The 23,984-nt window shown below is 51.9% G+C and overlaps 2 protein-coding genes across 2 annotated transcripts in view; one reads left to right on the forward strand and one right to left on the reverse strand.

The window, feature by feature from the left end:
- The window catches only part of OPHN1 (oligophrenin 1), a 50,808-nt gene extending 45,397 nt beyond the window's left edge, over positions 1-5,411 (forward strand). Inside the window, exons 20-24 of the mRNA XM_088173126.1 lie at positions 112-408; positions 1,079-1,244; positions 2,127-2,177; positions 2,884-2,934; positions 3,098-5,411. Coding sequence (XP_088029252.1) covers positions 112-408; positions 1,079-1,244; positions 2,127-2,177; positions 2,884-2,926 — 557 coding nt within the window. The 3' untranslated portion in view covers positions 2,927-2,934; positions 3,098-5,411. The remainder of the gene's footprint in view (positions 1-111; positions 409-1,078; positions 1,245-2,126; positions 2,178-2,883; positions 2,935-3,097) is intronic.
- Positions 5,412-11,286: 5,875 nt separating this feature from the next.
- Positions 11,287-23,984, reverse strand: part of AR (androgen receptor) — a 38,320-nt gene continuing 25,622 nt past the window's right edge. Inside the window, exons 4-8 of the mRNA XM_014887830.2 lie at positions 18,113-18,400; positions 15,900-16,044; positions 15,027-15,157; positions 14,669-14,826; positions 11,287-14,414 (exon numbers count right to left, since the gene is read on the reverse strand). Of these exons, the coding sequence (XP_014743316.1) occupies positions 14,259-14,414; positions 14,669-14,826; positions 15,027-15,157; positions 15,900-16,044; positions 18,113-18,400 (878 nt within the window). The 3' untranslated portion in view covers positions 11,287-14,258. The remainder of the gene's footprint in view (positions 14,415-14,668; positions 14,827-15,026; positions 15,158-15,899; positions 16,045-18,112; positions 18,401-23,984) is intronic.

The raw sequence follows: 23,984 nt of genomic DNA on the forward strand, positions 1-23,984 counted from the left end.
CTCGGGTTCATAGCAGAGCTCCTGCTCCTGGTCTGTAGCACAGCAGGAGGGGTGGCACTTCTGGAGGCACATCAACACTAACCCCGCGGCTCTCTGTTCCTGTCTCCACAGCGGAGAGGCTCAGCCAGACCCCCAATGGTGGCAGCGTGGAGGTCCCCAAGCCCCTGCACCGCAGCCGCCTGCCCGCACCCCGGCCAGGGGGGGACGAGCCAGGGCGTCCCCCCACTGAGAACCGGCCTCAGGCACGCACTGAGCCCGAGCTGGGCAAGCTGGGGAGCAGGCTGCAGGACGGAGGGGTGAAGCCAGCTGGCAGGGCAGCCAACGGGGTGGTGACCAGCCCTGCCCTGAGGACTGCCACGCTGCAGGCCAGGAGACCGGCACCCCGGCCGGGCATCGGCGGCAGAGAGGGTGAGTGTGCACCAGAGCCAGGCAGGAGTGCCCTGCTCCCAGGACAAGCCTGAGGTGCTGAGTCCACCCTCCCTGGGCCAGCTGGTGGGCTTCTCCCCTTGAGTCCTCTCGATGTAGCTCAGCAGGAGGGGCTGGGAGACCAGAACAGCCTAAGGGCGTAGGCACAGGTAAAGTCTGACACTCATTCATTGTTGACTTGACTCTTAAAGACTTTGAAGGGTTAAGTGAATAGCAAGGTGGGCTGGATCCTGGGGAAGAAAAGCAGCCGAGGAGAGGACAGGTAGTGTCACTGTCCAGGATGAAAGCTCAGCCACAGGAATCATCAGTTTGTGCTGCTCTTCTCCCTTTCACAGAGCAGCACTGCACAGGGTTTGGTTAAGAACACTTATCGTTCCCAGGAAGTATCAGCTTCACAGCCAGCAACTACACTGAGTTTGTCCTTGCAGGTCCTGCTCCATCCCCTGTTCCAGGAAGGCTGTTCTGGGGCAGGTAGTGTGGGAACTTCCTTTCCCTGGATCTGTCCCTCCATTCTGTCTATTGGCCACTGTCAGTGAGAGAGTGTTGAGGCAGAGGGACAGAACTAAACCCGCAGACCTGTTCAGTGCCCCTTCATAAATATGTGGCCTCTGCCAGAGCTTCCTGCTCAGTGTTTATCATCTCCATCCCTCAGGTGACTGTGACGGTGTCCCTAAGCCACGTTCCCATGGTGATAAGCCCGTGATAATGCGTCCCCCTGTGAGACCTCCAGATCCACCGTGCCGGACTCCCATCCCTCCAAAGCTGGAACAGAGGCCAGATCTGATAGCAGGGACAGCAGAGGACATGCCCTCATCTGTGTAAGCCAGCAGCTGTGGTGGGTGCATGGTGCTGGTGGGGACACCTGGGCGCTCAGTGGCACCTGTGGATGTCCCCTTGGCACCGGTGCAAGTGCAGATTTGAGTGTCACTTGGAAAGCTGAGCAGAGGGCACGGCCAGGGAGGGGAGTGGGGCCACAATGAAGGCAAACACAAAGCTTTGGAGCACAGCCCCAGGGCTGAGCCTTGTACCATCCCCTTCCCTGCTGTTCCTGAGTTGGTGGAGCTCAGCCCCTCCCTGCCTGTCCCCAGCAAACCAGACACTTTCTGAGGCAGGACAAGATCCAGCTTGGATCTTCTTCAGAAAACTGAATGGAGTTCAGCTTCATCTCATCCTCAGATTTCTTTCTGATTTTAAGAGAGTCAGAAACCCCGCTGGCTTTAGTGGGAATTAACTGAAAGAAAGCAAAAGGTGCCATGAGGGTCAACTCTGTGCCTAAATTACCTGGGAGAACTTCTCTTTCTTGAGCATGGGTGGGAGCACATAAACACTGAAGGGAAGACCATAAAGGGGATGGATGCACATAGGATTATCGTCAAGAGCACGGAAATCATTACTGGATGTGGCACTCAGTGCTGTGGTTTAATTGGTGTGGTGGTGTTTGACGCCATGATCTTGGAGCTCTTTCCCAGGCTAAATGATTCCATGGTTCTATAAGCAGCCCAGCCAGAGTGCTGGCAGATGATGTGAGGGTGGAGCAGGCTCAGAAGGAGCCCAGCTATGCTTTGGCAGAAGATCTGTCAATTGGAGGTGATCTCTGCGGTTCTGCCAATGCTGCAGCTCATTCCCCTGGCACGGAGCAGATCTCATTATCAAATTGCCAGGTCAAATTAAAAGAGAGACTTCTCCTGTTTTATCTGCAGGGTGGCCTCTAGGACCAAATTCTTTGAGACAGCTTCCCGAAGAACAGGCAGGTAAGGCTGGCAGGGGGAAGGTGGCACGTAGGTAGCAGCAGCCCTGCAGCACAGGGTGCTCCCTCTGAGGCAGAGCCAGCACAGACAGCCCCAGCCCCAGGCCTGCCCTGTCTCACCCTCACAAACAGCAGATGGGGCTCAGCTAAAATGCTGAGACTAAACAAAGAGCACAAAGTGTAAAATGTGAGTCCAGATACAGACTTGGTAAGTTAAATCTGCCAAGTGAGAAACATCCCTGAGGATCCCTGTTACTGCGTGGTGTAGTACCTGTTGTACTCAGGCTTTGTGAAAGGATCAGGTCGTGGGTGAGGTGATGAGGGCTGGTTAGGTCCCAGCAGCTGCTGAGAGAGCATGGCTGGTCCAGCACAGGGGGTGTGCAGACAGGGAGCTGGGAGGTTATGGGGACACAGCATGGACACCAAAGCCCTCGGCTCTGAGTGGCAGCAGGTACCATTTGTGATAATATTTGCCCAAATAAGCCTCAGCTTCCTGCTCTGAAAAGCTGCCAACCTCTGCCCAAGGGAGAGCAGGTTTGTGTGTAAGTCTGAGAACTTCTGCTGCTGGTACTGAGAGAGAAAACATTTGTTCTATTGCCAGACAGACCTCTCCCTGTCCATTACCCAGCCTTGAGGAGCTTGTGGAGCTGAGCTGGAGCTTGCTCCTTGCACTCATTTTTTTCTCTATTCTTGTACTTCCTTTTATCCAGTTCTTCATCGCCACAAGGCAGGATTCCAATTGATGAGAGCTGAGGACAAAGGTACGTTTTTATACCAACAAATAGTGACAAATCAAATAATAAACTGAAAGCAGACATGTAATACAAAGTCAGCAGTTATGGGGTTGTGGGAGTCCAGTGGTTCTGCCATTACTGGTGGATTTGCACTGCTGCACAGAACATGAAGCTTGTTTTCTTCTCCCAGGCTTTGTAAGCACACCTCAGCCCAGCTGGACCCAGGAGACTTTCTGTGCTTGTGACCCAGGAGTCAGAGCTGAGCCTTGCCAGCCCCAGTGCCCTGGAGAGCAGCTGTCTTACCAGACGATGATTTCCGAGCCACAAGTGGCTCAAGAAATTAAGAGAAGGAGACCACGATGGAGAGCAGGTCCTGCCCACACATGTGTGTTGAACTGTTCCCTGCCCTCCCACCTCTCCTCCCTGCAGGCTGTGACAGTGCCAGTGTGTGCCTGCACAGCTGATGGCAGCATGGGCAGGGCTGGGGACACGGACCGCCTGCTCACCTGCTCATTTTTGGGAAACACACCTTGAAAAGGGTGTTTGGACAGCACAAGGGCTGAGTCCCCGTGTTTGGATGCAAGGGCAAAACAGCTGCAGTCCCTCCTTGCCCTGAGAAGCGCCTTCCTTTGTGCTCGTGTTCCTCACTTGGTGAATGTCAGTGTGTGGGACAGCCATGCCTGGTGACGCTGCCCATGGTGATACAGGCTGGGCAGGGACAGGGGAACCACTGTGCTCAGCTCTGTGGGATGTCTCCTCATCTCCTCATCTCCTCCTGAACATCCCTGGCCTGGAACACCGCGTGACAGACACAGCTTGGCCAGGGGCTTGGCCTGAGCCATGGCCACAGCCTTACCTGGGGTCAGCTCTCAGGCAGCACCCTCAGGTCAGCAGCCTCCAAGGGTGCAGCTGGGGGAAGGGAGCAGCAGGTGCTCCTCTTCCTCCACTGCCTCCTCTTCCATGTGAGCCACACTCCCACCAGATCCACTTCTCACAGGCCCACCAAGAAGTCTCCATCCTGGGTGATTGTGGTGGCCAGCACAGAGGTGCTGAGGATCTGAAACTCACTGTTCGTGGGTCAAACCCATTGGTTTTTTTAGAACTTCCCAGTTTCTCGTTTGCTTGTTTATTCATTTCCAGTACAAAATGCCCTGTCTGTCCCTCAGCCATGGCCCTGTGGATGATGTCCCTTGGCCTGGGAGATGTCCCTGGCCAGGACCTCTGTAGCAGTAGAGGTTTGTCTTTGCTCCAGCTGCCACCAGGGCCCAGCTCCAGGCTGTGCTGCTTCCCCTCTTCCTCCACCTTCCCAAAGATGACTCTCCCCTTTTGAATGGTTTTCTTTAGGCACTGAAAGCATTTGCAAAACAGTGGCCAAACATTCCCACAGCTGCTTCCCAGGTGCTCCATGCCTTGAGCGTGCTGTGTCCTGCCTGGAGCAGGTCCTTCCCACCTCCTGGCACTGCCTGTGTGACCTCGTGTCTCTTATTGCTGAATGGCACACACCGGCGCTCACGTGTGTCATGTCCATGGTGCTCTCACTCCCTTGGCTTCAGCACTGCTCCCTCCTTTAGGCCTGGCACATGAAAGTGGCTTTAAACCCAAACCAGCCCTGTGCTGTGGCAGTTGAGGCTGTGCCACATCTGGCAGCACCTGGGGCTGTGCTGGGTCCCTCTTGCTGCAGCCCCTCAGCAGGGGCTCAAGGACAAGGCACGGTGGGTCTGATCAGGGATCTCTGAACAGGTGGGATGGACCTGAAGCTGGAGCAATCTGCTCTGACCAGCCTGGCAGTGGGGCCACCTGCCTGCAGCACATCAGCCCCTGGCCCCCTTGGGGTGTCGTGCCTGTGGCTCCCACACAAAAGGCCAGCATTTCCCAACTTTTTCTTGCTTTGGGCTGATGTTTGGAGACCTCTCGAGCCTGTCAGTTTGGGAAGCTCCTCGGGTTTTGCTGATGTGCACGGCTCTGGGGTGACATTCTGCAGGAGCAGTGGCTTGTCACATCCTCCTCCTGCTCGTGCCCACTGCCAGCACAGACCCCCAGGACAGAGCCAGGCTCCGTGGGTAAGGAGAATCCAGATGTGGTTGGGTTTCAGTCTGACAGTGTGAGCAGTGGGGAGAGGCAGCTTCTTGCAGACTATTTCATGGTGTCCTTTCAAAGTTTTTTGTCACTTGTGTGTCTGTGCTGATTTTTTTTTCTGCACCTGTGGGTGCAGCTGAACACTGGGGACCAGCAGTTGGTGGGGGATGCTGGTTGTGCTGGCAGGGGGCTGTGGGGTCCAATCCCTGCTGCCATGGGGCTCAGTCCCTGCTGCTGTGAGGCCCAATCCCTGCTGCTGTGAGCACAGTCCCTGCTGCCAGTGGCCCAGGAGTGACAGATCCCAGCTGGAAATGTGGGATCGCCATGTACAGCACAGCAGCCCCCCATCATCAGCCCTGGAGCCATTGTGATGTGTACAAGCTTAGGTTACTGCAAGTGTTTATAAAGTTCCCATGAAGTGAAAACAACCATCTCAGTGTGTTTTGTTCCTGCTCTGCCCCACTGCTGTCCCCTCTGCAGGGTCCAGCTCTGTGCCCTGGGGTGGCCACACAGGGCTGTGTCCATGGGACTGGCAGTGCCCTGGGTTCTGGCAGAGCCCCACTCCGGGTTTGCAGTCCCCAGTGCTGGTTTTCTGCATTTTTCTGACTGGAGAAGCTGCCCTGCCAAGGCTGAATACTCCTGCACTGCCACAGTACCTGGACAGCGTTCTGTGCCATGGGTCACTGAAACTCCAGTTTTCCTGTCACCACCAGTGGCTTTTTTCCATATATCCAGCACTGTTTTCCCCTCACATCTGTTTTCCCCCACCTTTTGATTCTAACATTGTGCACCAGTGATTGGTTTTTTAAGCAAGCCCTCTCTCAGGAGAGAACAGCTTCTCTCTCTGGCACGGGAATCTCACAGCCGGCTTTGGAGCCTGCATTTCTGGGGAAGCCTGAAGGAGGTGACAGCTCCAGAGGGTGTTCCTGGTGGCCTGGGGACAGCCAAGCTGCTCCCACAGCCACGAGGGTCCCCAGCTCGAGAAGGAGAGCATTCCCACCCACAGTCTGCTCAGAGCTGGTTGCTGCTTTCGGGATCCTCCTGCAGTTATTCTGTGCAGCTCAGCCCCTGCCTGCGGGCTCCTGGTGCAGCACTGGCCAGGTTTGCCAGCTCTGAGAGGTCTGTGCCATGCCCTGGCTCCCAGCCCGGGCAGCCAGAGCACTCCCAGGGCAGGCATGGACACAATGCACCTGGAGCAGCAGCTGGAGGGTTTCCTGCTTTGTTTTTTCTGGCTTCTCGTTTCTCTCAAAAGTTTCCTTGTGGGGGTGTAACTTTTCCAGGGCTGGATGTGTTCAAAACTGTTTTCTTTCCTCATTAGGCCTCGTATGAAGTGCTAATGAACTGGAGGCACTGCCCCAATAATCCTTGTCTCCCAACCCACAGGTGCCTGGCTTGCTTTCTTACAGAAAACATTTGGATTTAATATGAGCAAGAAAATTATTTTCCAGCACAAGTGAAACCTTTCAGGTTTTTATAGAGAGAAGATAACAAAACAAGCAGTTCCAAAGCTTGAGCCCGAGCCTCAGTAAGTTCTTCCCAGAGGAAGAGTTTGAAGAGGCCCAAGACTCTGCAGCAGACACATCTGTGTGATAAATTTAGAATTGAAATATACTTAGTGGAGCACTGACATCTGAAATTTATGTGCTGCACAGAGACCCATGAAGGCGCCGGAATCCACCCACGTGGGAGTCCTTGGAGGATCAGAGCTGGAGTTTTCAGCTCTGTAGTTCTCCCTGACCCATCCCACTGCACCATTACCCATCTGGATGCTCCGAGCTGGGAGCAGCTCCCTGTGCTGGGCGGGTTCCTGGCAGCCCTTAGCAGGTTTCTTGGCCCGTACACATGGCTGTAAATCAGGTCAGGCCTCCAAAAAATCCTGTGATTGGCTTAAACAATCAGGAGATGCTTTGAACCCGTAAAGGCCATAATGTTTTCCATTTTCTGTGTTTTCAGAAGTTTAAGAAGTGCTTTAAGAGCCTCTGCCAGTGCAAGGCAGACGTTCTGAAGGTTCTTGAAATCCTGTATAAAATGTGGCCATGCCCACGAGGGCTCAGAGAGGCAAGTCCATCCTTCCCCCTCTGTGTCCTGCACACCCCAGCTCCCTTCAGTGCCTTGGCCCCACAGGCTCTCCTGGTGGCCACCACACCGTGCCACTGCAGCCACCCTGCTCCTGTGGGATGGGACACAGGGCATGGCATGCCAGGTATGCCCTGTTTGCCCTCCCCTTGGCACCTGCCCACAGCTGGCAAAGAGAGGCAGAGCAGGGTAAGGAGCAAACCCCAGTGCTGGCTGATGTCCCTCCTGTCACAGCACTCCAGGCAGTGTGACCCTCCCGAGGTCTGTGGCTGCCACTGGCTCGTCCTGGGAGCGTGGGCACAGCCCTGACACCACGGAAGGCACTCAGGGCTGGCTGCCAGCACAGCAGGGTCACACTGCTCCCTGGCCACAGGGAGGGGAACCACTGCTGAAAGAGCTATTTGACACAACTCGTGTCAAATTTTAGGAAATAGAACTTCTTTCTGTTTTAAAAATATCTCGCTTTTTGCCACGAGGACAAGAACAAATAAATGACTTTAAAGCATGGGGCCATTCTGGGGTTTTCATGGTGTTTTCATGTTTTCAGTTGACTTCTTCATGGCAACTGGAGTTTTTCCTGTGAGCTTGGTGTGCTGCTCTGCTGGGGAGCCAAGGCAGCTCTAAGGGCAGCTCTGCTGGCATGTGGCTCATCCCCAGTGCTGGCATGGTGGCTGTCACCATGCTGCCAGTCAGGAATGGTCAGGGAGGTGAGCAGCTTCCCTGTGCCCTGCAGGTGCTGGTGAGCTGTGCAGGGGGGATGCAGGGTGCAGGGTGGGGGATGCAGGATGTGCAGCAGAGGTGGCTGGAGCATAACGGGGCAGGAGGAGTTGAGTGAGGTGAATTTGTCCTTCAGCTACTTCTGTCCCAGCAGCCCCAACCAGTGGCCTCACTGTGCTGCCACAGACACTGCTCAAGCCACACAAGTTTGGGGCCATCAGAGACCAGTGTAAGCCCAGGATGTGTAGCCACTGAGGGAGGGATCAAGTCCATCATCCCATGAGGTGCTGGACCAGTGGCTCCTGAATATTCCTGGGGACATTGGTGTCCAAGTGGCCATTTGGCAGGTGACAAGGGAGCTGACATGCTGGCAGGTACCCAATAACCCACCCCGAGGAACTGCAGCCTGCTCAGTGTCCGTTAAGGGTGAATTTTGAAAAGAACACATTAATTTTTCACTGTGACTCAGAGCAAGGGCTGGGACCAGGTTCCTTGCAGATGACAAACCCAAGAGTTGTTGTTCTCTTGGCACACTGTTCTTCAGCCCATGGGGCACGGTGTGTGGACTGCTGCTGTGCAATTACACATGAGGCATTGCCAGCTATTTGTGGCCCAATGAGTTTCTTGGTTTGTTTTGGTTTTTTTCCCCAAGCTCTTTGCTTTGTCTCCATGAATCAAATCTTGGCCCTGGGCAGGATTCACATCTGTGCCTTGAATTAAGTGGCTGATAAGCGTCTTCTTTATTACTTGGAGAGCATAGGTCAATTTTATAAAGACGTTCCAGAACAATGGATTTACTACTGTTCATAAAGATACCGAAAACAATGACAAGAGCAGGAGGACACTGGCCTTTATTAGCTCCTTGCTTTGAGAAATACATTAATCAACTGAAATTCAATTTAAAAGACCCAAAAAAGGAATATATGAAAGGATTAGCCAATTGATATGTAATTGAATTATGAGTTCAGATGTAATTAATTTAATTACGAATTCTGACTGTGAAAGGAAGCCTACAATGACCCAATGAACAGCCTCATCTACTGACAAATGACCCATGGATTCCCAGTGCCTTTGCTTGCTGGCAGCCATCACACCCACAGCGATTTCATGCACAAAAATCAACACAAAAGCCAAATGCAGGCAGAGGCTAGAGCTCCAGCAAACCGGATTCTGCATTTATTGGACTCAGAACAACAGCAGATTTTCAGGTTACAAAAAGAACTGAACAGCAAGCATGAAGGGCCACCCCGTGGCATGGCTGGGGGCTTGTGTGGGCCCCAGGCAGGGTTAAAACAGAAATGGGAATTTTCATTTACCCCCAGCACGGTGTCATTGGTTTCTTTACCTGGGTGCCAGGCAGGCCCCTCTCTTTGGTTACACAAATAAATGTCCTTCAGTCCCACAGGGGACTTGTGAGTTGCAGTTGTCCCCAGGGCATCCTGCACCCCAGTGGCCCCAGCAGCATCTGGTACCAGAACACTCTTGGGGCTCTCCCTTATCCAATGCATTCAGTTCCAATTAAAAAAATAGAAAATAAAAAACAAGAAAACAGCTGTGTCAGCAATCCACCAATTCCTTCTCTGGGAGAATTTACCCTCAGGTAATGCTATAATTTGGGCAAAGCACTGTGATTCCAAACTGGGCCAGACCAGGCTGTGTGTGCTGCACCTGCACCACGTGTTGTGGGGTCTCCAGGGTCACAGTCCCACCAAAATGGGGCCAAGGCATCCCCAGCATCATGCTCAGCCTCACCTTGGAGGCTCCAGGAAAGAACCAGAGAGACCCCGAAGTCTCTCTGCCATTCCAAGGCTGCTGGCTTTTTTTCTTCTGGCTTCTCTCTTTCCCCCTGCTCTGGTGGAAGGAGCAATTGCAGACACTGGCCTTTGTTACTCCCAGGAACATAGCTGTGGGCTGGGAGGCCTCCCCAGGCAAAAAGGCACCAGCAATGAGCTTTTTGGCTTATTACAAAGAAAGTAAAATATATCAAATAGAGAACTCTTATTATTACAGAGACATGTTAACAAAGAGAAACAGCATAAAATTTCCACAGAACACCAAATATCCGGCACAGAGAGCAGCTTTTTATCCACTTGCTAAGGGTTTATGTGGGTGCAGAGATTTACTCTGTGAGTCACGAGCACAGTGTCCCCTTGCTGCTGAAGGGAATGAGCACAGGGAGCAGGTGCCAGTGGGCAAGGGAGGCTCTGACCCACCTGGAAGGACACCCTGCCTGCCCACAGCCAGCCCTGAGCCTGCAAACACAGACACTCTCTGTAGCCCCAGCATTCCGCCCGAATGTGAGGACATTTTGTGCAAGTCAAAGAGGGAAGAAACAAGGGACACCCTGTTGTTCCCCAAATGCAAACACTGTCCCTGTCTAAGCTCAAGAAGACACAGGAAAGCTGGAGAAGCTGATACCAACCCCAGCCTATGCCAGTGTGTGCTCTGTGCATGCCACAAAGGGGGGGACTTCTGCAAACTGGGCAGCACCCAGCCAAAAAATAATTAAAAGTCTCCATTAAATTGGCACGTTCTGACTCATCTCCTGCAAAGCATCCAGTACCTCAGTGTGCAACCAGAGAGGACTCTTAGAGCATGTCACTAAATAGATATCTTTAGCAATAGAAAATGGGCCATGCCTTTATTTTATATAGAAATAGATAATTTTAGCATACATTATGTTATTGAAACATCCAGGGCAAGAGCTCAGCAAGGGGAGGGACACCAGGGGGACTGCAGGGCTGGCTGGTGCTGGGAGGTGACTGTGAGGGCTCTCGGGCTGGCTGGAGGCAGGTGACACCTGGTGACACCAGAATAGTCCTCAGCATTCCCTAGAGACCACAGTGACAACCCCACAGCCCAGAGCAAGGATGGGACTGCAGGGAGGGTCCTGCCCCAGCTCCACATCCCTCACCAAGCACCCTGCTCCCTGAGCCAAGCACCAAGGGCCTCTGGGACATGATGGCAGTGGCATGTGGATGCTGCCAGCTCTCCAGACTCAACACAGCCTCTCCAAGCAGAGAGCTGCTGGCCTGGCTCTTGCTCCTGCTGAGGCAGGGGGTGCTGGCAGGAGCCTGGCAGGCTCAGGTGGGCACAGGTCAGTGATCCCTGCCCTGGGAATGCTCCATGTCACTGCACCATTTGATCTGTCTCACTGCTGCTGGCATGACACAGGGCTGAGGAATCATCCCTCCTGCCCTCACTAAAGGCAGCATCCTTTATCCCACACCCTCTGTTATGGAATGGTGCCCATCCATGCACAAACACTGCTCCCAGGGAGATGCCAATGTCTGTATCCCTTGTCCTCCACCTGCTGCCTTGGGTTGAGCCAGACTGAGCCAGCTCAGAACCCCCCCACACCTCTGAGATGAGCCAGAGCAGAGTCAGGGAATCCACAGGGAACGTGGAGATGTTTGGCTCTCAGCTGTGACACCCAGGGGATCCTCACTGCAGGGCTCAGCCAGCCCCAGGAGAGCCTCAGGGACAGCTTCTTTGGGACTCTGAACACGGTGAAATTCTCCTTGCTTTATTAAAGCAAAAGTAGACAAGAAAATGCAGAAGAAAACAAAAAGCATAAAGATAAATGGCAGGAGTTGGACTTTGGTATTTCTTAAAGCCTCTTCTTCCCCAGTTCCTGCAGCAGCTCATGAAAATCCACATGGAAACAGCATTAATTCCCCCAGTAAATACACACACAGGTGCTGCAAGTCCTGGCTCCCACATTTCCTGGTAATTATATTGTAGAAACACAACTTTTAAATGAACAAGTTGCAGAAGTGTACTGTGATACTGGAGAGACAGAGAACATGACCTCAATGCCCCTGACTGCCCCTCTGTCCTGGGCTGGGGGTGCTCCCCGTGAGCCCCTGCCCCTCTCAGCTCTCACTGTCCAGAGCAGCTTCACACCAGGTGACACAGCCAGGGCAGGTGATACACGGGCAGAATCCTTCCCCTGCTCCCCCACTTCTCATTCACATGAGAAGCAGGGTGGGCAAATCCCCGCCAGGTTTGGCCTCTTTCCAGTCTCCCAGCAGATGAACGCCCAGCAGGACACTGCCACACTCATTAACCAACAAAACCTTTACTGCCACCAGCCTGTGTAAAGCACAAAGCTCTCCCAAATTGCTGTTCCAATTGCTTGGAGCCATCCCAAGCTGGTAACAGGGACTGGGATTCACCACTCATCTGCTCACTGAGCTCTGCTGTGAAGAACCAGGGAAATTTCCAGAAGACAGGGATGCACCAGCTGGAATTTTTACTGGTTCATTTGCAAATATCTGTAGCTCACATCAGCACTGAAATTGCCAGCAGCCCCCTGGCACAGGGGAGGCTCTAAGAGAAGTAACCCACTGGCTGCCAGCCAGGAAGCTCACCTATGGATTCTGCTGCTCCCTACATGAGAGGATTTCAGGAGGAGGAGCAGGATCAGAGCCATATTGAGCACAGGAAGGAAAACCATTGCAAAGAAAGATCCTCCCCTTCAATAGGGGCTTTTTCCCCACTCCTTCATATAATGAAAATCTCATCAAAAAATTGGAAAGTATCAGGGAAATTGTTTGTTTTACTCCAAGTATGTAAAGGAGCAGTTGCACCATGATGGAATTCCCTGGAAAGCAGGGCACAGGGTGGGCACAGGGCTCTGGGTGGGCTCACTGCCCTGGCAGGGTGCAGAGTTTGCTGTTTGTCTGTGCTGGCACAAGGATCCCTTGTAGATGTCTGGGTTGGTAATGGCAGACCATGTCACAGCCCATGATGGGATGTGTGACCCACAGGGTCACTGACAGCCTGTCTGAGTCTGAGCAGGTGGTTTTGATGTACTCAGGATGTGCAGGAACAGGGGAACTAAAATATCACAGGGCATGCAGGCTTGGCCACTGTGTGTGTGCTGGGAACAGGCTGGGTGTGTGGGTGTGGGATGGTGTGTGTGGGTGTGGGATGGTGTGTGTGGGTGTGGGATGGTGTGTAAAGGGATGGTGTGTAGAGGGTGATGTAAGGGATGGTGTATGGCTGGGGTGGTGTAAAGGATGGTGTGTAAGGGATGGTGTATGGGTGTGATGTGTATGGGATGGTGTATGAGATGGTGTATGGGTGTGATGTGTGTGGGATGATGTATGGGTGTGATGTGTGTGGGATGATGTATGGGTGTGATGGGTGTGGGTGGTGTGTAAGGGATGGTGTGTAAGGGATGGTGTGTAGAGGGTGGTGTAAGGGATGGTGTATGGCTGGGGTGGTGTAAAGGATGGTGGGTAGGTGGGGTGGTGCATACAGGACCGTGTACATGGGACAGTGAGTTCACCATGGTGTCCCCCTGGGCTGCCATCTGCCACTGCCATCAGCAGGAGCTGTGAGTGCTGCTTCCAAGAGCAGGGGGCCTCTTGGTGTTTCCCTTCCTGACCCCAAAGCGCCGTGGTGGCTCCAGCCAGTTCCCACAGCCACCTCCCCACAGACAGGATGCAGAGAGGAGTCCCATGGTCCCACAGGTCTCACAGACCCTGGCCTTGGTCTTGGCTCCAGAACACTCATCTGCTGGCACTGGAAAAAATAAAATATTTGGGACAAATGAAGGGAAATAGCATAGCTGGAATCCCAGATCTGCAGAGCCATGACAGGAGCAGAGCAGGTGTAGGGCAGGGGCTGCAGGTGCCCAGGGGAGCCAGGCAGGTGTGAGGTCCGAGGGCATCAGGCACTTTCAGAGGTGGGTTTGCCAGGGAGCAGCAGCTGGCCAGGACAGGAATGTGACTGCTGAGCACCCAGGAGTCTGCAGGGCAGACCAAGACCCAGCTGGACAGGCCATAGGAAAAATATTCCAGGTGGAAAACAGGAGCCAGCCGCCGTTGGGAGATTTCCAAGGTGATCTTCCTTGGCAGCCTGTCCACTCCATCCTCACATCTTGGCAGCACAGGCAGGTCCCAGGGCCGAGCTGACCAGAGCAGATCCCACAGTGGCTGCAGGGCCTGTGAACTCAGCCACAAATTTGTCCCCCAGCTCTGCTCTGCTTGTCTTCTGCAATGTTTGAACTTATCTGCTTCCCAGCACCATAATGCAAACAAAATGTCCGGAAGGAGGCTGGCAACAAAACCCACAGGCAAACACAGAGCTGCAACCTGCTTTGTGTTGTGTTCTTTTTATAAAAACCACCCCAAACTCACCAACTGCTGGCACTCTTCCTGTTGCCCCGTGGCCCTGGGCTGCTGGAGTCACAGTGACAAACAGAGGAGAACACTCAGGTGGTGCCACTGCCCTGCCAGTCCCTGTCCAGCACCGTGAGCAGCTGGAGCCAGGCAGAGGCCAGCGCCAGGGGTTCAGTTCAGAGGTACCTCAGGAAAATAATCATCTCAGGAATCCCAGCACGTCTGTCACTGCCCATCCCCTTGGCCACTGCTGCAGAGGGATTCCCCAAGGCACTGCAGGACAGTAGTGCAGAAGTAACAGGCAGGAGATGGCTGGAATGGGGGTGGCAGCACGGGGGTCCCTCTGAAAGATCACTGTGCGTGGAAGTAGATAGGCTTGACTTTTCCAGACAGGATCTTGGGAACCTGCACAGAGATGATCTCGGCCATCATTTCCGGGTAGTCCACGCTCACCATGTGTGCCTTGATCAGGAGATCAAATGTAAACTGATGCAGGTCCTTGGCAATCTGGGGAAGGAAGAGAGCTGGTTAAACAAGTCCCTGGGCAGTGCTTTCTCTGGGAAGACACACGACAGAGGGAAAGGGAGCCTGGATGAGACTATCCAGTGCTCCCTCCAGCTGCATCTGAACTCCTCCCATGATGGGGAGGATGTCCCAGGGAATGATCACTCTCACCGTGAGAAGTTTCTTTTTTATATTGTTTCTTATGCATTGAGATGGACATTATGTGCATAGATGGACATACCCCTGTCCTCTCTTACCGGATGCACGGAGTCCAGGACCTTGGTGAGCTGGTAAAACCTCCTCGAGCAGGAGGTGGGGTTCTTCCTCTTGCAGGCAATGATACGGTCGAGTTCCTTAATGTAATTCATGCGGAGCTCATCGAAGAGCTTCTGGTTCTTCAGGCCATCCACTGGAACTGGGTGGGATGGGAAGGAAACAGTGAGAGGAACCCAGAGAGTGACAACAACAAGAGAGCAGGAGGAAGGGTGAAGCAGGGACATCCCCAGCTTCCTCCTGGAAAGTGAAAGTCCAGGCACAGGGAAAGCACCAGATGCCTCAAGGGCAATGCAGCAGCGGGTGCTGGAGCTCTGTGGAGGGCGGGGTGTGGTTACTTACTAATACTGAAGAAGAGGAGAGCCTTCATACAGAGGAACTCCTGGGGTGTGATCTGAAGCCACCCAAATTCCTGGGAGAGGTGCCGCATCCTGATGCACTGGCTGTACATCCTGGATTTGTGCATGCGGTACCTGGCAGGGTGAGACGGGCACAGATGGCACGGAGCCCAGAGTGCCCGTGTGTGACAGGGAGGGCACTCCCTGACCCAGCAAACCCTCCTGCCAAGAGCTCTGTCCCAGGGATGCCACATGCAGGACGGGAGCATTTTCCAAAATGTCTGTGTGTGATCCCCACTGGACACAGATGGCTACAAGTGACTTGCAGCATTTGTCTGAAGAGTGACTGCAATGATTTCCCAAACATTTCTGTCTGTGAGGGATATGAGGCCGACTTGGAGCTCTCAGGTGGGGGTTTGCCTGCTGTTGTGCTTGGTTATTGGGTTCAGGCTCGTCTATCTGAATGCCAGCAAGCCCTCCCCAGCTCTAAGCTGATGGGACATCAAGGAGAGCCCACCAGGATCTCACAGTACATTTTGTCTCTATCTCTGCTCACCCCAGCTGCCCAACAGAGCTGGAAACTGGAATTCAAACCCTGTGGCAGAAAGGCAGAAATGGAGCAGCCCTCACCCCTACCAGGTTCTGCTGCTGCCCTGGTGGGTGTCAGCACCACAGCAAGGCTGAGGGAGCAGGCAGAAGGACCCAGAGAGGCACCACAGAGCCCTCACTGCTCCTGGAGGTCACCACGGGTGGTGGCAGTGGGGAGCAGGCTGGGCATGGCCAGGCTGGGCTGGGCTCAGTGTAAGTGCTCAAAGTGTAGTTTGTCACCTGGGCTGACCTAAAGCTCAGCTTTAGGCTGTTGTTGTTTAGCACTTACTCATTGAAGACCAGATCTGGAGCGAAGTAAAGCATCCTGGAATTGACGTTGGTGAAGGATCTCCACCCCATAGCAAACACCATCAGGCCCATCCAAGAGTACTGGATTATTGACATCTGGTCATCCACGTGCAGGTTGCGAAATCCTAATAAACAATGAGGGAGGCATGTTATGAATCACTGTTGGGTTCCTGCAGTTTGCAGGGCTGTGTCCATGCAGACTCCAGCTCTCCTGCAGCACTTTTCTTAGGACAAGGTGGTCAGTCCACAGCCCAAGCTCAGCATGTCTCAGGACATGAATTATGACATGGAGCTCTCACCTTGACTGGAAATCAAGGATAGATAAGCACAAACCTGCCCCTGGAAGGGAAGAAATGCGACTTTGGACACAAGGAGAGGAGAAAGTCCCATTAGGACTTCACCAAATTTAGGTAACTGGATTTTAATGTGATGCTCAGAGCCAGCAGGCAGCCCTGCCATGGGTACAGGTGCTCTGGTTTCTGTCCCATTCACACTGCATTGACCTAGTAACTGTGGGAATGAGCATGGAAACCTCAGCTACATTGCAAGGGAAACAAAAATAGCAACTAAATTCAAATTACCAGTCCCAGATGGCAGCCCAGAGTTAAACCCAGGCATGCTTACACCACCTCCAATGCTGGTTTTTTCAGCATACTTGTAAACAGGCAAATTTAATTGAGTTTCAAGGCAATCATTCATTATTTCAATCAAATATTAAAACAACTTAACAGCTCCAGAGTATAATTACAACCCATTGAGGGAAGGATCTCTGTGGCTTGGAGAGCTCTTCAAGGCAAACAAGCTGGAGAATGAACTTTCCCCAGATGCCACCCTGGCACAGTCGGTGCTGGCCCTGGGGGGAGCAGGGCAGCAGCTGACCCCACTACACACTGAGGGGTCGGGCATCAGGTGCAGTCCAGGAGAGTAAAACCCCATGATAAGGGGGTGGTTATGATAGAAAACGTTTTCCAAAGAATTCTCCCTTTCCATCAGCACTACTACAGTGGTAGAGCCTCAGTCCTGGATGCCAAGTATTTGATGGTGTCTCTGTGTCTGATCTTGATGTCTGGTGTAGATAAGCCAAAGGGGAAGCAGGATTTCTCCCTGGTTTTACAAGCCAAGTGACTCAAGAATGGCAGAAACAGAATGGGCTACTCCTTATTTTAGGGTATTCAGACCAATATCCCATTGGGAGCACCAGTCTAGGGGGCTGCTAAACTCCTGGGGACATCAGACACCTGACCACAGCTCATCACCAGGATTTGGCAGAGTGGCAAACTTATTGTGCCTCAGTCTCCTCCTCTGGCTCTATCACCCCACACACACAAGGAGTGGGGTCCCTCTTTTCTATGGTGTCCCCTGAGGAGTGGGGCCAGAATGGAGGAGGTGGCAGGAGCTGGCCCCATGCCCCAGTCTCGGGGATGCTGGGAGGTGAGCTGGCTCCTGCTGTGCCCAGACTGAGCTCAGCCCTCTACAATCCCACTCACTCAGTTCCAGGATTACAGCGTGGAACAGGCAGCATGTCACCAACCTTGCAGTGCCAGCTCAATAAATACATCAGTCACCAGGACACTCCACTTACTGCACCTGCTGACCAGCATCTGGAAAATTCCTGACCTGTACTACCTCTCTGAAGGTATCATAAATATATCCCACCAGGCTATCACATGGGCAACCTGAGAAGAAGAGCCCTTTGGGATTCTGCATTGCTCTTCTGCCATGATGCAATTTACCCTTTTCATCACTTAGGTGGGTCCTGGGACAGGGCTAGTCCTTGTTCTAGAGGGCACTTCTGCAGGGCTGGCAGACACAGCCTGGAAGTGGAGCAAAACCTCCATGGAGAGAGGGGGAGAAGAGCAGGACCCTGAACCTGGACCAGCTGCAGCCCTGCCATGGGGGGAAGTGCCCTGTGCCCACATGGTATCATTGGCCAGGGGCTAAAGGAACCCAGAGTATGATTCCAGCACATTCCATCACCCCTCAGTTCCCTCTCCCATCATCAGCCCCTCTAGGGACAAGTCCCACGCTGCTCCAGGCTGCTTCCCAGGCAGGGGACACACACACTGCCATGGAGACAGCCCCCCAGGAGCTGTGTGATGGACCAGGAGCTTCAGACCACCCCCTTTGCACCTGCCCCCAGCACTGCAGAAGGGCTTTGAAACTGGGAGAGGATTTGTTTGCTTTCCTTCTCACCTGGCAGGGCCTTTGCCCATTTGACCACGTAGACCAGCTGCCTCTCCCCGAGCTCGTTCAGGCTGCTCAGCAGGTTGGAGAAGGAGTCAGGCTGGCTGTTGTCATGGCCAGCACACACCACACCAGGTTCAATGGCCTCCAGGACGTTGAGGAAGATGGGCTGGCACTCGTAGCCATCAATACGTGTCATCACCAGCTTGGGAGCTTGCTCCTCCGTGGGGCTGGATGAGCTGGCTCCCTCCAGCTCGTCCTGTGCCTTCAGGTTACCCAGCTTCTTCAGCTTGCGGGCTGTGGGAAACAGAGTTTAGTGGGATACTTTAAAATCTATTTAAAAATAGTCAGGGCTTCTTAGCTCCATCCTTTATAGCTATGAGGAAAGGAAAAGTGATGAGCAGCAGCAGCTCCTCCCTCAGTGGGCACTGCCCAAGGAGTGCCCTGGCATTGCAGTTCTCACCTAAGGACAAGAGGAGAACACACTGCGTGACAAAATCCAATCCATTGCTAATCTCACATGGAAAAGAACCAACATCATTTACATCCTCAGCCATCACCAGTCTCTAACTCCCACTTAGAGAGGAAGATCCAGGGAAGAGAGAGAAGAGGTTGTGACTCAACTCAAACTACTGCTCATATGCAATCAAAAAGAGGAGTTTATCAATACAAGATTATAAACTTAATACACAATCATGTTCCAGGGAGAAAAATCATTGCACTTGGATGCCCGAGTGAGATTGTTCTATCCCAGACCAGGGTAGAATTCAGGATGCATCTGAAATAAAAGCCTTCTCCCTGCAATGCCTGCTGCCCCACAGCCAGGCTCTGCTAAACACACTGCACACATATTACAGAAAACACACATATTACAGAAATTTCAGCAGCTAGCAGGTGGTTCCAGGGCTGTTTCCCTGGCGTCTGCCAGCCACTCCACCGAGGGGGAGCAGACCCAAGCTGGGTCTGTGCAGCCTCACCATCCTCATCAGCAGTGCAGGCAGGCTGCAAGGGCACCAAAGCAGCTGCTGACTCTGTGGCCAACATAAAAAGGTGTTTTCCCCACACACCTGGCTCTTAACCACAGCTGCTGCTCTGTCTGCAAGGCACACCAGCACTCCTGAGGTGTGATACCAGAGGTCTTGGAGAGTCCCTGCTCCCCTCATTGATACCAGTATGACATTGCTCAGCACAGGTGGCCTGCTACTGCCACCCCTCACCAAATCCAAACCCCAACTAATTAGAGAACAAAACCCCATGGCTTCCTTCAGCAGGGAATACAACATCAAACCACTTGTCCTTGGGGTTTTGTCTCCTTCATTATATGGTACTTATCTCGAATTTCCTTTCAGCTGTAATTAGAAAAATAAGCAGCAAAACATAAAAACGTCAAGTCAAAGTGCAGCTCAGTAAATTAACTCCAAACGTTGATTTTAAGCGCTGTACTCTGTATGATCTGCTGCACGGGCAATGAAGACAAGCTTCACCATAAAAAGGGAGGAGAAAGGATTAATAAAAATAAATGAGAGAGGAAAACAGTGCTGCAGCACAGTGTGATGGCCATCAGTTTGATACAGCCTCCTCTCCCTGGCCTCCAAAGTCACAGCTCTGCCAAGGCCACCACTAACCCACATCCCCAAGTGCCACATCCTCACATCTGTCAAATCCCCCCAGGGATGGTGACTCCACCACTGCCTTGGGCAGCCTGTGACAGAGTTTGCATTTAGACATAACCAGTGCCTCAGGTCGTGTGTGTGAGTGAAGCCAAACATGCATAAGACACACACATGGTTTGGTTTAAATGTTTCGGGTTTTTTTCCTTAATATTTAATTATCTAGTATGAAAAGATCCTGACTGAGGTGAGAAGACAGTGAGTACCTACTGAGCTGGCTCTGAGATTGCAGCCACAAACCAGACTCCTCTGTGACAGTGGGTGATGACTGCACTATCACACGGGCCTTGGGTTTGTGCATGCCAGGAGCAGCTGTCCCACAGGTCACTGAAATACTTCTGAATACACTGAAACCTACTGGCTTCTACTCAGTCACCTGTGCCAAACGCCTTTGTGCTGGTGGCTCCTACTCAGCAGGTAATAGAAACAAAAATTTAAAAATTGGAATTAAAGACATCCGTAATGTTTTCACTCTAGGATGAGCTAGGCTGGGCAGAATCTACATTACACTTCAAGGTGGGAGGAACCTTAGGACATGTGACCAATATTGGGATGTTCCCAATATTGTCCCTGTCAGCGGGGACAAGGGGCCCAGGGAGCCTCGAGGTACAGCTGCAGCACAGCACTGCCCCAAGCCCTGCAAGCTGGGGAACTACTGGATGGATTTGGAAAAAAGCTTAAAGGACACAATTATAGATCATAATAAAACGTTCACCAGTGCAAGAAGCCCCGGGAGCACACTCAGAGTGATGTCCAAAGCGATGCACATTTTAAGCACCTCCCTTACAGGCACTTCTAAAGCTCTGAGGAAGGAGCACTCTGGGCTCCAGCAGCAATTTTCATGATGCCAGGACTCAGGGAAGTTATGGAGACCTGGAAAAAGCTGCTCTTGCACTGGCTATGATGGAGAGATCCTGCAGCCCCTCGCAGCACACATCAACTCAGCTGCCAGCAGGACACTGAGGAGCTGAACAGGACTTGATTTATATCCTGCTGCCCTTTGCACTTTTTATGAACTTCACACAAGGCTTGTCAAAACCTGAACCTGTCAAGCTATCAATCTTGTCTGGCACAACAATTTCAGTTGATAATAATAACATTACCAGTTGTAGGAGACACATTTAAGAGATCTGAGTCAATCAGGGACACATGAATGAAAAGTACTTGAAGGATGTAATCTTAGACAGTACTGCTGAATGATGGCAAAGCCTCTAGTGCTACATCTCAAAGGCAATTTGAACGGTTGAAACAACATCAGACAGGTTTGTTTCTTACAAGGGTGGCTCATTGCTGCACTCATGCCAAAACCAGACTTAACCATTTTTACTCAACCAGCCCATATGGCAATGTATGGATGGGAAAATAGGGATGAGCATTGTGATAATTGATAAAAGATTCGTGTTAATCACAAAAGCATTGGGGTTTGTATAAACCAGTATACTAAGCTCTGAAGCGAAGCATGGGCACTAGATAATGGAAATTACATGATAAAATCATTCTGTTTAAAATCACCTTGTTATCTTATATTATGTTGTATTATGTTACATTATAATATGTTCTGTTATGTTTTCCAAATCAGTTGTATCAGCTACCAGCTTGCAAAATCAGACTTCCCAAAAAGCCCTTCCTACCTTTGTGTAATCAGTACTGTCTATCCCAAAAACCAGACTCCCAGAACTTCCCTGGTGGTTATCTACAAGGCCCAGATGGCAATCTGTGACTGATTATCACCCAAAGGCTTTGTGTATAGGATGTTTATTCAACCACCACTGCTTATGACAACAAAAATCAAAAAAATTATTGATTACAACGAGAACCCACAGTATAAGAAGAGGCTGCAAACCAAGGTTGGGTGGAGCGTGGAGTGGGCGGTGACCCCTCACATTCCCCAGCGCTGCTTGCTCTTTCTTTATCAAATAAAACAATCTAAATTTGGCTGAATATCGACACTTCTGTCTCTCATTTATAACAGCATTAAGGATGATCACTGAACGCACGGACTGAGGTCAGCAGACAAGGGCTGATAGTGTTGGCAAACTGCAGAAGCCATGAAGACACTAAAGATTCGACAATATGCCTTGGAGCAAGGAGCAAGGAATGTCACTAGGGTGGCTGTGTAGGAGGCAAAAGGGTTATTGAGTCACAGGTGACAAATACCCATCGTGGGGACAGAAAATCAATAAAATTAGGGGTTTTAATCAAGCAAACCAAGTTGTAATAAAGATCCAATTGCTGTAAGTAAAGGATAGACAAGATGAAAAATCAAGTACATCCAACACAGCACTCATTGTAACTAATGCAATAGCTCTGGAAAAATTGTGTCAGATTCCCTCTGGCTGGAAATGCTCACATCAATACCCACTGTGTTGGTGAGACATGAGCTCTGCTCTGCCCCAGCAGCTGAACCTGAATTAGGACTGAACACAGCTATGCCTCAAGCTTGGGCTTTCACAGGCTTTGGGCTGTTACTGCAGGAGATTTGTAGCTCTACCATAAACAACAATGAAAGGAATTACACGTGTTTTGAGTTTTTGCTCCAGCCAGGACCCACATAGTTGCAGCTCGAGTGGCTGCCAGCTTTAACTGTGGGCACAGGAGCCTGGAGTTCCCCACAGGAAGAGCCCCTGGCACCTCACATGCTCCCTGGGCTCAGGGCTGGCAGAATCCCCACATCTGTGTCCATACCAGGACATTTCCTGGGATCAGAACTGGCAGGATTTCCACATCTGTGTCCATACCAGGACATTTCCTGGGCTCAGGGCTGGCAGAATCCCTGCAGCTTCTTTCCCAGCAGCAGGCAGAGATGCAGTGGGATTCTGGGCACAGGCCAGCACACCAGCAGGACCCAACACATTATAACAGCATTATCACCGTTTTTTTGTTCTTTTTTGTTGTTTTTTTCTTTTCCCTCTCTAGAGTGTCTTTTTCCTCTCCACAGAGAGAAGATCCTGGTTAGTGGATACCAGCTTGCAGGTCACTGTGATCTCAATCAATAATGAAGTGCTTCAACACATTGCCATCCTGTTCCAGAGCAGAGCCTGCAGAAGGCACGCAGTGTGTCAGCTCCCCTCCTCCTCCTCCTCCTCCTCCTCTTCCTCCTCCTCCTCCTCCCCCAGGAGAGCTGCAGGGCTTCTGGGATGTGCCCCATCAGTGACTGTAATTAACCACCAGTTAAAAACCACGAGCTGGAGCTTGGGAGTGATTTCAAATGCCCTGCCTCCACTGTGGGAAAGGTTACTGTGGGCAACCACCAGCTTGCCTGTTTAACAATTGCCTTTACACCAATCCAAACCAAATGTAAAATAGACCAGGCAGAACAGGTCAGGGTGACCCAAAGAGATGAAGAAAAAAGAAGGGAGCGGGATATCCGTATTAGCATTAATTTTGTCAGTGTGTCCTGCAGAAGAGGGTTACACTGATGTATGTCTTCTCCTGCTTGAGGAAACTTCACCAGAAAAAAGCACTCAAAAGTAAGCTAAGAAAAGGGAGATAGGACTGCACTGCCTTTTGGGACCTTTGGGGGGAAATTAAATGAAACCCTCTGCTCCTTGGTGAGCCACAAACCAGAGTCACTTCAGTAACAAGTCCTTCAGGACAGTGTTGTTGCAGCCCAGCAGCTCTGGAGGCTCGGCCCATCCCAGGATTGGGGCCAGATTTAACCCAAAATGCTGACACACCCAACCAGCCTGGGCTGCCTCTGTCCCCCTGTGCTGTGCCTGGCACTGCCAGGGCTCCTCTCTGCAAAGCTCCCTCAATCCAGGGCTTCCAGCAGGGGCAGCTCTGCCAACCCCCTCTTCCAGGGCATTTTCCTCCTCACTGTAACATCACAGGGTCATTTAAAGATCACCCAGTTCCACCCCCTGCCATGGGCAGGGACACCTTCCACTGTCCCAGGTTGCTCCAAGCCCTGTCCAACCTGGTCTGGGACACTTCCAGGGATGGGGCAGCCACAGCTCCTCTGGGTACCCTGTGCCAGGGCCTCACCACACAGGGAAGGATTTCATCAAATGAACTCAACAAGAAGACACTCAGTGATAAACATTAGCTTATAGACTATGAGCAGAAAACCTCAGATTTTGGATATCAGCACCCTGTCGGTTTTGGTAGGGCTACAGGTTTGGGAATGGAGACAAATTTTAACAAGGACCCTCACCAGGGACACAGGAGCAGCTTCCATCCAGCAAAGGAAAACACTGAGGTTGTAATTTCAC

The sequence above is a fragment of the Sturnus vulgaris genome, chromosome 14 (assembly GCF_052056855.1).
Source record: "Sturnus vulgaris isolate bStuVul1 chromosome 14, bStuVul1.hap1, whole genome shotgun sequence".
NCBI classification, from domain to species: Eukaryota; Metazoa; Chordata; class Aves; order Passeriformes; family Sturnidae; genus Sturnus; species Sturnus vulgaris.